At 43.6% G+C, this 15635-nt stretch overlaps 1 protein-coding gene across 2 annotated transcripts; it reads right to left on the reverse strand.

Moving 5' to 3' along the window:
* Positions 1 to 184: 184 nt before the first annotated feature.
* On the reverse strand, positions 185 to 8693 carry LOC122034233. 2 transcript variants are annotated; one of them, XM_042593391.1, is made up of 4 exons: positions 7051 to 8693; positions 6509 to 6948; positions 4865 to 6391; positions 185 to 746 (listed from the first exon to the last, which is right to left on the reverse strand). In XM_042593391.1, exons 1-3 carry the CDS (start codon positions 8521 to 8523, stop codon positions 4945 to 4947), a joined length of 3360 nt encoding a protein of 1119 aa, XP_042449325.1. In that variant the 5' UTR covers positions 8524 to 8693; the 3' UTR covers positions 185 to 746; positions 4865 to 4944. The 2 variants fall into 2 exon arrangements, with proteins under 2 accessions (XP_042449325.1, XP_042449324.1); XM_042593390.1 differs by having other exon boundaries at positions 187 to 707.
* Between the last annotated feature and the right edge of the window lie 6942 nt (positions 8694 to 15635).

Raw genomic sequence — 15635 nt, forward strand, 5'->3', positions numbered from 1 at the left:
AATGGTCCAATAGCTAATCCAGAACATCAAGGACATATGGCCTGCTTCTGATGATATAATTAAAAAACAATAATACTTAAAGTTCATTTGATGACCATAAGAACTGCAAATTACAGTTTCTAACTTCCAATCTATGTATGAGATGTCCTACATAATCTTGTTGCAATAACCTGGTTATAACATATTGCTAAAGACTTGCCGCCTTTTATTCAAATTGAGTTTATACATTGCTACTCCATTACCAGAGAAAACAAATACATCCTGTATTGTTCAATGCTATTGTTTATTAGATGAAACTTCATAAAATCAAAAATTCCATTTTGATAGCAGAACTGATTATGACTTTTCTGCCAAAGCAAAGCATCCATATCCTACTTTTAGAAACAGAGAATAAGAGGAGAAGAAAGAAACAAGTAATATCCCACGAAAAACAGCGAATTGAAATCTTCCATATAGAGAAAATAAGATTCTCGACAATCATATCAGCCAAACTCATCACCTTTATCAATTAGGAGGGATGGTGCTGGAACAAAATTTTAGCTTTGAAAGATTTTTTTTTTTTTTGTAATAGAGCTACAAGACTTACATCTCAGCATTCCAGAAGGGATTGGTTGTCTGCAGTTACCTTTGACTGGTATACATTTACAACAGAAATGGTCCAAACTTCAATCGATCCAAGATGATCTCTATCAGTCTTATCAAGTTCTCTGGCAAAGCACAAACTTAAAAGTTTAACCACTAGGAAGCTGTGAGAAAACAAGAAACATGTTTCAAGTTACAAAGCTAACATAGCATAACAACTGAAAACACTTCAATAACTGAAGCATCTAATCGATTGGTGTATGGTCTCTTAAGGTCAAATGTATACCTCTGAGTGGCAATATCGATATCGGCATCAAAAATTCAGAAAAATTAAGTTTATTTGATCTGTGGGATAAGTGAGATCAAAAAAAAAAAAAAAATCAAAAAAAATCAGAAAAAATTGAAAAGAACAAAATAAGAATATTTACTCAATAAGACAACAAAAAAGTCTAAAATTTATGTTTAATTAAATACAAATATATAAAAATATTTTTTAAAATTATTATTTATACTATTGATTAATTATTAATCAACCATTCGTAAGTAATTAACTTTCAAATTATAAATAATAATTAAAGTTATAACTTAAATTAACTGTTAATCTATTGTTTTATTAATTATATTAACTTAATTAAATATTACCTAACTTAATAGATAATTAACAACATCATTAATTAAAAATTATTTACTAATTATCTAAATTTAATTAAAAAGCGGATTAAAAAGTGGGAGATGGATCTGTCACACGTATTTTGAATCGCCTTATCACTAATAAATAAGAATCAATCATTAAAAGGGAGAAATGGAAATGCTCATAAAACATCATTCTTGCATTATATTGAACTTTAATGGATTTACTTTCCTAGTTATGGATTCTATCAGCAATCCATATTAACTTCTCTTCTCATTTTATGTGAAGTAAAATTCTTCCACCAATAGAATCTGAATTATGTAGAATTTTTAGTTACAGATTCAAACTTTTTCAGTCAACCTTTATCATTCATGCCTTCAACCTAGTTATTGATTCACATTTGTGCATATCATCTTAATTCTCATTTTACCACCTTGTAGGGGAACCACCTAAATGCTTTCAAATAATAAAATTCTTTATTTCAACTATCCTACTAACTCCACATATCCATGTCATCTCTACCATTGATTTTCTCTCTGCTGTTTCTATATTACCCCAGATTTCGATCCATAGATGCACAGTTGGTCATACAACAACTTTATATAACTTTCCATTTTAGTCTATATGTCATTTTTTTTATTATGCATGATGTTTTTGCGGTGATATCTCCAGCTATTCTACCATCTATTTAGGAAGAAGAGGACAGATTGGTCCTATTTGCTAGAACTCAGGATGGTGATGGTGATATATCTTCCTCTTGAAAAATGAGACCCCCTTCAAATCTTGATGATGTAGGGAGGAGGTTTTTGTCTTTGAATAACAAGTGGAGAAGTCAGTTATTCACATTGGTATCAGTATCATAATTAGATTGTCACAGTATCAAAGATTCCAAAGTATCAGATTGGTAGGATCAACAAAACCCAAACAGTTAGGAAAATTCAAAAATCAGAGAGAAAGTTATAATGCATCATCATCAAAGAGAGAAGAATACTATGTGTTATTACACATCGAATTAAATAGAATGTACAAATAATATTATATTTATTAATATAATCTTGATGAGATAATACAAATATATTATAATTAATAAAAAATCATGTTCTTAATTCAATAATACCAGATTTAGAGTATATTTTTTTCAATAAAAGTCCTTGTTCAATATTGCATTCTACAGTGTATAGAAGGAACCTTGATTACATTTGGATCATTTTAGTTGAAGAAAAGGGGGTTTTAGGATTATTATTTATCTAGAGAAATTAATGTGTTCTCTCTCAATCAATAATATCCTCTTTTGAACAAATGTGGGTAAGAGAAAGATGGGTGAGGGATCAGTTCTAGTAACTAGTAAGTGATGTGATAGAGTGATCCTAGAGCTCATGACAAATCTATAGCTTTAGAGCAATAGAGAGATGAGTGAGAGATCAGTTCTTGTAAGTGATGGCAAGGGTGAATTAATGACACTCGAGCTCATAGTAAATCTCTAGCTGTGGCAAGACTTGATCAATTTATATAAGCAATAAAAAATTTCTCCTTCCAATTTGAGTCAACTAGGAATTAAACTGGGATAAGAGAGAAGACTTTTCAAAGGCATCCCAATTTGACAAGTTTTCAACTTGATTGCATTCATTCTGTATCTCAATTTGATCGAATTTCAATTAATTCCATTAATTTTCTAATGGGCAAGGATGAATTAATGACACTCGAGTTCATGGCATATCTCTAGCTGTGGCAAGACTAAGCAATTTATATAACAACAACAACAACTAAGCCTTATCCCACTAGGTGGGGTCGGCTATATGAATCATTTTATGTCATTGAACTCTATCTTCTACCATATCATCATCTATATTTAATTTATCTTGTTTTATTGTTGCTAACCAAATCTTTTTTGATCTTCCTTTTCTTTGTTTGATATGTGTGTTTGTTATAGTTTCACATCGCCTAACTGGAGCATTTATTGGTCGTCTAAGTACATGCCTATACTATCTTAAACGTGTCTCTCGGAGTTTTCCCTCAATAAATGCAACTAGGGCTTGGTGTTCGGCTTGGTAAAAGCTTGTTTATATCTATTCAATATACACAAGATTAATTAAACAAACAAGCTTGAACAGCTCGTTAAACTAAACAAACAAGCTTAAACATAAATATGTTAAGCTCGTTAACGTTCGTGAACAACGTTCGTGAACAACGTTCGTGAACAACGTTCGTGAACAATGTTCACGAACCATATTCATTAATAAAATTTTTTTCAATATGCTAAATAAACAATAGAATAAAATAAAATAAAATAAAATAAATAAATTTAAATTATCAAGCTCAATAACCAATGAAAAGTTTTAAACAATCAAACAAGCTTGAATTGAAAGCTCGATAACATGTAAACGAACCAAGCTCGAACCAAGCTCAAGCCAAGCTTGAATTGAGAACTCGATAACATCTAAATGAACCAAGATCAAGTCAAACTTCAAATAAGCTCAAGCTCATAAAAAATAAACCAAGCCAAACTTGAACAATCATTTCAAAAACTTAGTTCATTTTAAGCTCGCTTGGTTACCTTATCAAACAAGCTTGAACACTCCAAAGCTCGGCTCAGCTTGTTTACAGCCCTAGATGCAACTCCAACTTTCTCTCTAATGCTCTCATTTCTTATTCTATCCATCTTTGTATGTCCACACATCCACTTAACATCCTCATCTCTGCAGCTCTCATCTTCTATTCATGTGCTCGAGTCATAGCCCAACATTCAACTCCATTTAACATAGCAAGTCCAACTACGGTTTTGTAGAACTTTCCTTTAAATTTTAGAAGTACTTTACGGTCACATAAAACACCTAATGCATTCCTCCATTTCAACCATCCTGTTTATATTCTATGTAAGACATCTCTCTCAATCCCTCCATCATTTTGCAAAAATGATTCTAAATATGTAAAGCTCGTTCCTGGCAACTCGTCATCTCCTATCTTAACAATTATCTCATTACCTCTAATATTGCTAAACTTAAATTCTATATATTCTATCTTTATTCTACTAAGCCTAAAACCTTTCCCATGTTTCCCGCCAAGATTCTAGTTTAGCATTTACTCCTTCACATGTTTCATCTACCAAAACAATATTATTTGCAAACAACTAAGCAATTTATATAAGCAATACAAAATTTCTCCTACCAATTTGAGCATCTAGGAAATAAACTTGTATAAGAAGGCTTTTCAAAGACATCTCGACAAATTTTCAACTTGATTGCATCCATTCTGTATCTCAATTTGATCAAATTTGAATTAATTCCATTAATTTTCTAATGGAGTCTAACTAATTCCTGCTAGCACCAAAAATTGTGAAGAAGTAAAATTATAGTTGATAATTAGTTCCCATCAATCTATACCTTATCATTTAAGACTCCTAGCCTCCTAGACTACAGGAAATGTGGATTTCATTCCACTATAGTTAGGTAAGAATAAGAATTCCAAAAAATTTGAAATCACAAGACAATTTGAGGAAAATATAAGGTTGACAGACTTTGGGGGAACTTGATAAATCAAACGTATAATGGCATCCACATCATGTTGTAACATTCAAACTTTCAATGGGCATAAAGTGTTTGGTGCATTAGTATTACAACAAATCAAAATAGTTATGCAGAGCACTTTACAAACCTTGCCAACGCAAAGTCCAACCAAGATAAGCACCATGTAGGCATGTGGTACATTGAAGTCTGCTTTGTATGTGTTTCCTTCTAAGTCAGAAAAAGAGCTTCCAAGAATTCATCAACATATGCAAGACATGGCCAATGATCAGTTCTTATCCGTACCAAGGTGGATGAATGATGTACTTCCATCTGGAAAAGGAGATGGAACCTGGGTGGTAGGAATATCATGATATAGAAAATACCAATTTTTTTTTTACTGATAGATGAATGGTGCTCTACAATATCCTCATCCTCAAGATACGGGAGCTGAAGAGGTACATTTTCAGAATATGGCACCAGAGCAGTAATATCATTAGCAACAGAACACTCAGAATCATTTTCACAGATAATATCTTTAATGATCCCACTACCCCTCACTATATTCACTAGTGGGTTACCAACAACACCCACAACATATGGAGCTAAGTGTTGCTCAATATTCATGACCAAAGAATCCAGATGGGTTTCCAGAAGTTTTACAGACCGTGTGCCGTGAATTGCTGCCGCCCCTTTTCCTCCACTAAGAGGAAAGATCTCCCCTCCTGTATTTTCAGAATTACCACAGGCTTCCCACAATGCATGAAACAGATTATACATATACTTGGGCATCTCACACTCTTCGATATCAGGTGGTATGATAACTTTAAGAAACATGTCTTCAATGCCAACTGGAATACTTTGGAGCCTTCCTGAGATAATTTGCCCATTTTCTGCATTTGCCTTTACAGTAACATCAATAAGACCTGGCGTTGGCTCTCTGGGTTCCAGTTCTACTACTATTGAAGCATGGTAAATTGGTTGCTCCTCAGAATTTCTACTCACAGGTACAATATCTAGTTTATTTCTCAAAGGTTCGCCAAGAAGAAATGGTATGCGACAAGGTGGAATTGAACCATATGATGATGAAGAAAATGTGACAGTAGTTGCATACATAGCAGGCAAGGTATCCACATCTTCTGAATCAAATGTAGATGAAGCATCTCCCCAAATACGGTTAAACACTTCAGAATCAAATCTTAATATGCAAGGTATTTTAACCTTGAATGCAGGCATGTGCCGGTAGTCAGGAATGCATGAGAAGTACTTCCTTAGGACTCCTAAAATCTCAGCAACCTTTGAATCCATCACTCTGAATGGCTCCTTGCTCGTACTGATTGTCTCAAAGTTTTTTTCATTCTCCATATCTGCTTGGTGAGAAGGCAAAACACTGATATCATCAATACCAACAGTTTTATTTGTTTCAGCATTATCCTCAACACTTGGTTTTAGCAATACTAATGACCATGACTGTTTGACAAGTGGTGGAATTGCCCTTTCAAGGAAAATATAAGAGGAAATGCCACCTGGACTCTTAAGGTCCTCTGAGTGGCTAGAAGAAGTGTGAAAAAATGAGCCAGGATGAGGAGATGCAGGCACAGCTGAGGGCTGTTCACCAAGATGCATCATCGGCCTCAGTTTCTTCCCAGGGATAGAGACAAGCATCCGCAGGTAGATCCTGAAAGTGAAAAGAATGCATACACACAGAGCGTATTAATGACAAGGAGTATGAATATACATATGGCATTAACTAGAATAACTGGAACATAAAACTCAGAAGCTATACCTTCATTACCTTGCATTGTCACGAACTTCCAAATCCGGGAAGAATTGGCAGATAAATGCTAGAAGACGTGACAACGGAAGAAAAACTCTTGAGCTGTGGTGATGTTTAAGCATTATTCTGCAAATGCCCAATACTTTATTCCCCCGAGACCACAAACTCAAGGCAGAATCTGGACCATGTTTTTCCATTAGAGTAGCAATATGACGGGTGAGCACTTCTAACAAACCACGAGGTGGTATAGTATTATTCTCAGCTATCTTCTCAAAAATGGGGAAGTAAGAAGTCAATTGATAGTCGACCACAAGTTTTGGAAGCAGATGTTCATCAAGTTTGTGGAGCAAGCACTCCCCTATGGATTGGTGAGCCTTACATCCCACCAGCCGATCAACAAATGCGACAACGACAGGAACCAGGCCTCGATGCTCCATTGCCAAACTTACCAATTTACTCTGCAGTTGGTCAAGTTTACAAATAAGAGCTTGGATATACAAGAGGTCCAGGTTGGGAAAGGGAGCAAGCAATATATTTCCAAAGAAAGGAAACTATCTCACCTGAAGAGTACTGAAAATGGTAGAATCAACGAGATAATCATACCCACATTCCTCTGAACAATCACCACGATGTGGAGCAACTCCAATCAAAAATTTGTGAAGCATACGAAAGGTGACTGAAGTCTCAGTGCTCCATGGAGGAAGCCACTGAAAAGCAGAGACACATACCAAACCATCCTGGAAAAACTTTATTATTAGAGCCCCTCGGCCTTCCTCCTCCCCTTTCTTCCTCATTTCTAGATCATCCAAGTTTGCTGCGATGCGAGCTAAAGCATCAAGCTTCTTAGCTTTCAGAGACAAGGCATCAAAAACTGCAGGGTATAATCTAGGTGCTAGAGGAGCAATAGAGTCTTTTCGCTGGCCAAGCCGAGGCGACCCAAGCAACCAGTGGAGCGCAAGAAGACGAAATGGGAGGGGCTGGTAGGCTTCCCTAGCCATAAGGGCGAGGCGGAGAGCAATGTTGCGCTCGTCCTCCCCTGAAAAGGCATCTGGGAAGCCGGAGTAGAGCATGAGAACAACATGGCAGAGGATTGGATGATAGGAGTAAATCAGGCCAGAGAACTGCACCTTCAGGAGTGCCCCCAAAGTCGGCACGTACTGCTCCAGCGTGCTAGCGATACTGGTCAAGATAGAGACCAGCTCCATCGTGGCGGAAGGCGTGAGAGCCTGCGGTCGCTCCCAGAGGAATGCGAGGACTCGCTTGATCTCCCTCAAATTCACCTCTGAGGGCTCACAGTCGCGATCGGCGGCAGGATCGGAGAAGAGGAAGCCGGGGACGTTAAAGGGCACGAGGGGAACGGCAGTGGAGAGGATGGAAATCGGAGAAGAGAGAAGTCCGGGGCTTAGCACGAGGTCCCGGACGACGGCGGCGAGTAAGAGGAGGTAGCTCTGCGCGACGTGCGTACGCTCGGCCTGGGCGAGGACCCAAAGATGCCCAGCGACGTCTTTGAGCAGGCAGGGAAAGGCGGTTTCGAGTTCTCGGAGGCACTCGCAAGCGGTGGCGCGGGACTGACGGTCATGGCCGTGGTTGGGGCGGTTGGCGACGGTGAGGAGGATCTCGACTAAGGGCTCAAGAAGAGCAGATGAATCGAGATCAAGTGGGGCGTCGAGGGTTGAGATGGCAGCGGAAACGGTGGTGACCATAAACTGATCGCGCAGGGCGGCGGCGGACGGGTCAACAGAGGAGAGGAGGGAACGTAGAGCGTCAATAAGAGGGGGCAGTGCTTGGGATGGCGGAGGGGCGTCGGATGGGGATGAGAGGAAGTCGTCGATGAAGAAAAGGAGAAGGGGCTTGAGGTGAGAAGGGAAATCGCGGCGGAGGAGGGAGTAGAGAGCGAGATCGACTAGGGGGATATGAAGCCACCTGGAGCGTCGGGAGGCGGAGCCGGATCCGAAGTCGTCGAAGAGAGACTCCCACTCCTGTGGGGAGAGGTTGGGCGACGGTAGCTGCTTCACCGATTGCTGCTTCTCCATTATAGCCTTCACTAATAGACCCTAAACCTGCTCGCAACTATGAAGTGGATCTCGCCGGGGAGGAAGTGGTTGTGGTGGCGGTGACGGCGGCGGCCATGGGAGGGGAGAGGAGAGGAGAGGACAGGGGCACCTGCGAGTTGCGACCGGCGAGGAGGGGAGAGGGAGAGTGGTCGGAAATGGAAAGGGAATAGAAATTAATAGATGACAATTTATAACGGATCCAAACCCGAACCGTCCGCGTCCATGTGAGCCGGTGGGTTGGTTGGGCCGGTGTAGGTTTGTTCAACAAGACCAAATGTCCGGCCCAACCGAGTTGCCTATGTTTAGTATCCGTGCTGATCGGTCCGCCTCAGTCCACAACTCAATGAACCTGACGAACATAATTCAAATTAACAACTCTAATCACGAGGCCTCACTTATTGTTGTGGGGTCAAGAGGAGTCTCTTACTCATGGTAACATATAAGACAGAGTCACGTTATAGTCTATCCGGGGCCGGGCTAAAGCCCGAGAACCGGCGACTGCCAGAAAAGTATTGAAAAGAAACTGCAAAAGATGGAAAGAAAAAAAACCAAAGATAACCCCAGGCACGAGATTAGCTGGTGGATCATTTGGGCCGGCTCCTCCCTCCAAAGACAGCCTCGCTTGCAATTTGAAAATCCATGAATTTATTTATTTATTCTTTTCTTTTTCTATTTGTGCCTTTTTCTTTTGCGACTTTGCGACTTGGCGACTTTTTACCATAAAGAATGATCCCCTTTTTTATTTATCTAAAAAAGTACCTTAATTTTAAAACTATAAAAAGTACATTAAAAAATAATATTAATTCCTTCTTACTTTTTTCGTCAACCTCCAAATCGCTTCTCATCATTTTCCAATACATCTCCTTTTTTCATAATTAAAAAAAAAAACTAATCTCATATCAGGTCCACAGTGGATCTGATATTTTTCCATATCAAATTTATTCAACCTCTTGGTCTAATATTTTTCATATCAGATCTAACGTGGATATGATATTTTTTCACATCAAACCCAATATAGATTTGATATGATCTAATATCAGACTCAATATGAACCTTGATACGATTAAGAGATAAGAGGGAAGGACATTCTGGACATTTGACATCGTAAGGGTTTTTGAGTTTATAAGTGCACTGTTCACCAACAAAGAGGGGGGGGCTTCATGCTGGGTTTTTCCGCCACCGCTGAGCACGAGGGGAATGGGGGAGGGGTTCGTTTTCTACAGAAGGTTACTGCCACAGCCAAAGGGAGGTTTCGTACTTGGGTTCCCCGCCGCCACCGAGCAAAGTCCATGCTTGGGTTCTATGCTGGCGCCGAGCACAGGAGGCTTCGTGCTTTCGTCGCCGCCAAGCAACTTGGTCGCCTTCCTCCCTCTCATGCTCCTCGTCGACGACGACGTCGGTCGCCGGCTGCTCCCCTCTCCACTACCTCCTTTCTCCGACGCCGACACCGTCGAAGAGCGCCGCCTCCGCTTCCAACAGCGCCGCCTCCGCCTCCAACAGTGTCGCTTCCGCCTCTAACAACGCCGCTTCCGCCTCTAATAGCGCTGCCGCCGCTTCCAGCGCCCGCCGACACCTCCCGCCGCTGCCGCCGACACCTCCAGTAGACGCCGACACCGCCTCCAGCAAACGTTGCTTCCAGCGACAGCCGCTGCCCCCTCTAGCAGTCGTCGTCACCCTCCGGGCAGCCGTCATTTGAGTGCTCAGGTTTGTCTGCTCCGGCCTTCGAGCCGAGATGATGTTCGGCCTGCAAGCCGATGTGATTCTGGAAATCGAGCCGATGTGTTTCGCTATTCATATTGTTATTACGCTTGTGATCGAGTTACTTGTATCATCCGGCCTACGAGCCGCTATCATATCCGGCCTGCGCACCGTGTGCCGACCTGCGTGTCGTTATCATATCCAGCCTACGCGCCGTCTTTTTGGATCATTGCTGCACCGGATTCTGTGCCACCGCCCTTAGATCCGGCTCCTCAGCTGACTCACATCCATCTACTCGTTAGGGTCGCGACGACTCGATCAGCACCGCGATCAGCTCACCGATCCATCCGAGGGCGCCCCCCCCCCCCCCGGGCCAGGGTACGTCACCGTTTTCATTCTTTTATTCATTTCATCGTCCTACTATTCGACTGCTTATATATTCGTGGGACTCGCCTCGAGCATCGGGGTACTAGGGATCGGGGCAACCCGGTTGCTGGCTGCAGATAACGTTGACCGGAGGTCCTCCAATGACTTGGTCAACACAGAAGATAAATCATCATTCGGGTCATGGAGATGCGGTCAACATTCCAGGCATGTCACACCGGCAGGGGCATCTTCTCAGATTCCCAACAAGAACATAATTGGTGCCGTCTGTGGAAACTTCGCCTGATCTGGAACGTAAAGATGGACGACACCGGAAAATTCTGTTATACTCATGACCTTGGTGGGTTTCAACGAGCATATTCTGCTTTCCTCACTCCACGGGTATTCGGGAGTCGAGGAATTGAGTCAGATCTTCTACTGGACGACAGGTCAATTTTTTGGTTGTATTTTCTCTTTCGATCATAGGATCTGCCATAATTCTTCGGTCGAATACTCTCGTACCAATCGGCAAGGCTTGTCCTATATTAGAGTCACAAGCTTGATCTCGAAGACTCCCGTGTCGATCGACCGGGATTATATTTACGAAGACTCCCATGCCGATCGGCCGGGATTATATCATAATAGAGCCACAGACTCATTGTCGAAGACCCCCCGTGCCGATCGACCAGATTTATATCATATTAGAGCCACAGGCTCATTGTCGAAGACCCCGTGTCGATCGACCGGGTTTATATCATATTAAAGTCACAGGCTCACTATCGAAGACTCCCATGCCGATTGGCCGGACTTATATTTTATCAGAGTCATGAGCTCGTTGTCAAAGACTCCCGTGTTGATCGGCCGGGTTTAAGTTATATTAGAGCCATAGGCTCTGGAAGTCGAGCGGCGACTATAAACCCAGAGTCGAGCGGCGACTATAAACCCATATGAAGACCGTCGAGCGGCGATGTTAAACCCAGGTCTCCACCGACGGTCGAGCGGCGACCTTAAACCCTGCCTTAGAAGACCGTCGAGCGACGATGTTAAACCCAGGTCTCCACCGATGGTCGAGCGGCGACCTTAAACCCGTGTCATCACCGACCAACTTATCAGAGCATCTATCTCCCCCGCTCGGGGTCGAGTGGTCTTCACTGATCTCGGACCAACATATTATATTTCCTTATCTCCCTCGTTCGGGGTTGAGTGATCTTCACTGGTCTCGGACCAGCTTATCAGAGCATTTATCTCCCCCGCTCGGGGTCTAGTGGTCTTCACTGGTCTCAGACCAGCTCATTGGAACATGTATCTCCCAAGTTCGGGGTCAAGTAGCCTTCACGGACCAGTCTTATTGGATATTCTATCTCCCTCGCTCGGGGTCGAGCGGTCGTCACTGGTCTCGGACCAGCTTCAGATATTTTATCTCCCCCGTCCGAGGTCGAGCGGGCGTCACTGGTCTCGGACCAGCATATCATATTTCTTTATCTCCCCCCGTTCGGGGGTCGAGTGATCTTCACTGGTCTCGGACCAGCTTATCGGATCTCATATCTCCCCCATTCGGGGTCGAGAGGTCTTCATTGGGCATGGAGCATATCAGAGCAGTTTATCTGCCCCGTTCGGGGTCGAGCTATCTCCAATGGTCACGAACAAGAGTATCTCCACTGGTTTTGGGCCAGAATATCTCAAAGGCTCTGCGCCCCGCTCAGCTCATGACTTTTGCTTCCGTGCGGCTTTGATTCCCGGACTACACCTCCGTTTAGCTCACGGGTGATGTGCCCGCTCGGATAACGACTTTTGCTTGTGTGCGCTTTCGATTCATGAGATATACTCTCATTCAGTTCACAGGTGATGCGCCTGCTCGGCTCACAACTCCCGTTTTTGTGCGCATGTGATTTTGCAGGCTATGCTCCCGCTCCGTTTTCGAGCTCCACTTCCGTCCGGCATTGCTTCATCGCTCGTTCGGTATTCGCTCGGGTGCTCACTTGCCGTTTAGCCGATAGCTTGCCTGGCAGCCGCTCGGCACTATTTTTCATCCAACGCCCGATTGTCCAATTAGCTACGCACTTGTTTTGCTCAACATCCTGGTGGTCGTCGGGTCAGCATTTTATGGTCACTTGGTTGACATTTCCAGATCACCCGGTCGCATTTTACAGCAATCCGATCGACATTTTATGATCGCCTGGTCGACATTCTTTGGGCCACTCGTTTAGTACTCTCATAGTCGTCCGACCGGTATCGCTCAGCCGTCCGTTCGACCACACTTAAATTACTTGGTTGAACGCTCGACATTCTCGCGATAATCTAGTTAGCATCTTACGATTGACTGGCCGACACTTTCTCGGTCGCGCGCTCAGCATCGTTCGTCCGACATCTATTCACCCGATCGACATCATTCTGATTGTCTGGTCGGTATCTTCGCGGTCGCACGCTCGGCATCGCTCGTCCGCTTGGTCTACCATCATTTTATTTGTTGCTCACTTAGCGTTTTGCCGCTCGCCCAACGTGTATCGGGTTATCGACTTGGTTCGCTTGGCACCATTACCATCTCATGTGACACCATTATTATAGCGACCGCTCATGAGGCATTATATGAGGGGTTCAACGATTTGACTTTGATATTGAGAGTGGTTCAGCCTCTGCGATAGACTGTTTAGTCGGTCGGACTCGTGCCTCCTTCGACTAGACTTGAAGGGGAGGTTTGTGATACGGTGAAGAGATAAGAGGGAAGGGCATTCTGGACATTTGACATCTTAAGGGGTTTTGAGTTTATAAGTGCACTGTTCACCAACAAAGAGGGGGGGCTTCGTGCTGGGTTTTTCCGCCGCCGTTGAGCACGAGGGGAATAGGGGAGGGGTTCGTTTTCTGCAGAAGGCCGCCGCCACAACCAGAGGGAGGTTTCGTGCTTGGGTTCCCTGCCGCCGCCGAGCACAATTCATGCTTGGGTTCCCCGCCGCTGCCGAGCACAGTGCGTGCTTGGGTTCTCTGCCGCCGCCGAGCACAGGAGGCTTCGTGCTTTCGCCGCCACCAAGCAACTTGGTCGGCTTCCTCCCTCTCATGCTCCTTGCCGACGATGACGTCGGTCGCCGGCTGCTCCCCTCTCCGCTACCTCCTTTCTCCGACGCCGATGCCGAGGCCGTCGAAGAGCGCCGCCTCCAACAGCGCCGCCTCTGCCTCCAACAACGCCGCTTCCGCCTCTAACAGCGCCGTCATCGCTTCCAGCGGCCGCCGACACCTCTCGCCGCTGTCATTGCCGCCGACGCCTCCAATAGACGCCGACACCGCCTCTGGCGGGCGTCGCTTCCAGCGACAGCCGCTGCCCCCTCTAGCGGTCGCTGTCACCCTCTGGGCAGCCGTCATTTGAGTGCTCAGGTTTGTCTACTCCGACCTTCGAGCCGAGATGATGTTCGACATGTGAGTCGATGTGATTCCGACCATCGAGCCGATGTGTTTCGCTATTCGTATTGTTATTATGCTTGTGAGTTACTTGTATCCTCCGGCCTGCGAGCCGCTATCATATCCTGCCGCGTGCCGTGTGCCGGCCTACGTGTCGTTATCATATCCGGCCTACGCGCTGTCTTTGTGGATCATTGCTGCACCGGATTCCGTGCCGCCGCCCTTAGATCTGGCTCCTCAGCTGACTCACATCCAGCTACTCGTCAAGGCTGCGACGACTCGATCAGCACTGCGATCAGCTCACCGATCCATGCGGGGCCCCCCCTTCGGGACCAGGGTACGTCACCGTTTTCATTCTTTTATTCATTTCATCGTCCTACTATTTGACTGCTTATATATTCGTGGGACTCGCCTCGAGTATCGGGGTACCAGGGATCGAAGCAACCCGGTTGCTGACTATATAGGTAACGTTGACCGAAAGTCCTTCGATGACTTGGTCAACACAGAAAATGACTAATCATTCAGGTTATGAAGATGTATTCAACATTTCAAATACGTTACATCGATAGATCCATCTTTTCAAATTCCTGATAGGAACAAACCTAATATTTTTTTACATCAGATCTAATATGAATCTGATATTTATTTTTTCTATATCAGGCTCATTAAGAGATGTATTGAGAAACAATGTCTGAAGTGAGGAGATCTAGGAAGTTAACTAAAGGAATATGAAAAGAATAATACTAGTTTTTAATAATTTTTTAATAATATTAAAATTAAGATGCTCCTTGTAATAAATAATGACTCAATTTAAAATACGAACGTACGAATTACAACAACATTCCACAACACCAATACACTGTTTTGGGTGATCCAAACGAGGTCCATTGTATCCAACCAACTAATCCTACATGGCTACATGTCCTTCCATTCCTTCACTGCTCCAACAGTAGATGCACCTTATCACCACGACCGCCACGTGGCCCTTCTTCCACCGATTCCGTTAACAAAATAATGCATTTAATCATTTTGAAAATATCACTCGCTTTCCTAGAAATTGACCCTCACGCAAAAATTAATCCCCACGTGGCCTTTCTTCCTCACGCAAAAATCAATCCCCACGTGGCCTTTCTTTCACCGATTAAGTTTATGCATTTAATCATTTTGAAAATATCACTCACTTTCCTAGAAATTGACCCTCACGGAAAAATCAATCTCCACGTGGCCTTTCCTTCACCGATTAAGTTTATGCATTTAGCAGCGCACACATGGCCAATCAATCGACGGTCAAAGACTCCACTCACTTTCCTAGAAATTGACCCTCACAGAAAAATTCGACTTGGGTGGTCCCCAATTATTTCTATAAATGTCCCAAGTCAAGTGAGTTTACAGCAGCCTTCGTTCAGACCGAGCATGGCAGGAGGTTGCTGGTTCCAGTTTGCCACAGAGGTCGCGCCACCGACGATCATCCCGGTCGAGAAGCTGAAGGTGCCAAAGGTGCTGGAAACAATCGAGGAAGAGGATGCCGAAACTATCGAGAGGGAGGGTTGACCTGAATTGCTACCAGTTAAACTAACTGAGCTTGTTTAGAGTCGATCTCAGCTTTTGTGTTGTTTCCTTGCTTGAATGACTTGTTTGTT

This window comes from Zingiber officinale, chromosome 11B, assembly GCF_018446385.1.
Source record: "Zingiber officinale cultivar Zhangliang chromosome 11B, Zo_v1.1, whole genome shotgun sequence".
Taxonomy (NCBI): domain Eukaryota; kingdom Viridiplantae; phylum Streptophyta; class Magnoliopsida; order Zingiberales; family Zingiberaceae; genus Zingiber; species Zingiber officinale.

Excerpts from the sequence above, each read along its gene's own strand:
- LOC122034233 (XM_042593391.1), bottom strand. The coding sequence starts at position 8,523 with ATGGAGAAGCAGCAATCGGTGAAGCAGCTACCGTCGCCCAACCTCTCC. Across the intron at positions 6,949-7,050 it reads CCATTTTCAGTACTCTTCAG|AGTAAATTGGTAAGTTTGGC; the intron begins GTGAGATAGTTT and ends GACCAACTGCAG. Across the intron at positions 6,392-6,508 it reads GAAGTTCGTGACAATGCAAG|GATCTACCTGCGGATGCTTG; the intron begins GTAATGAAGGTA and ends TTTCACTTTCAG.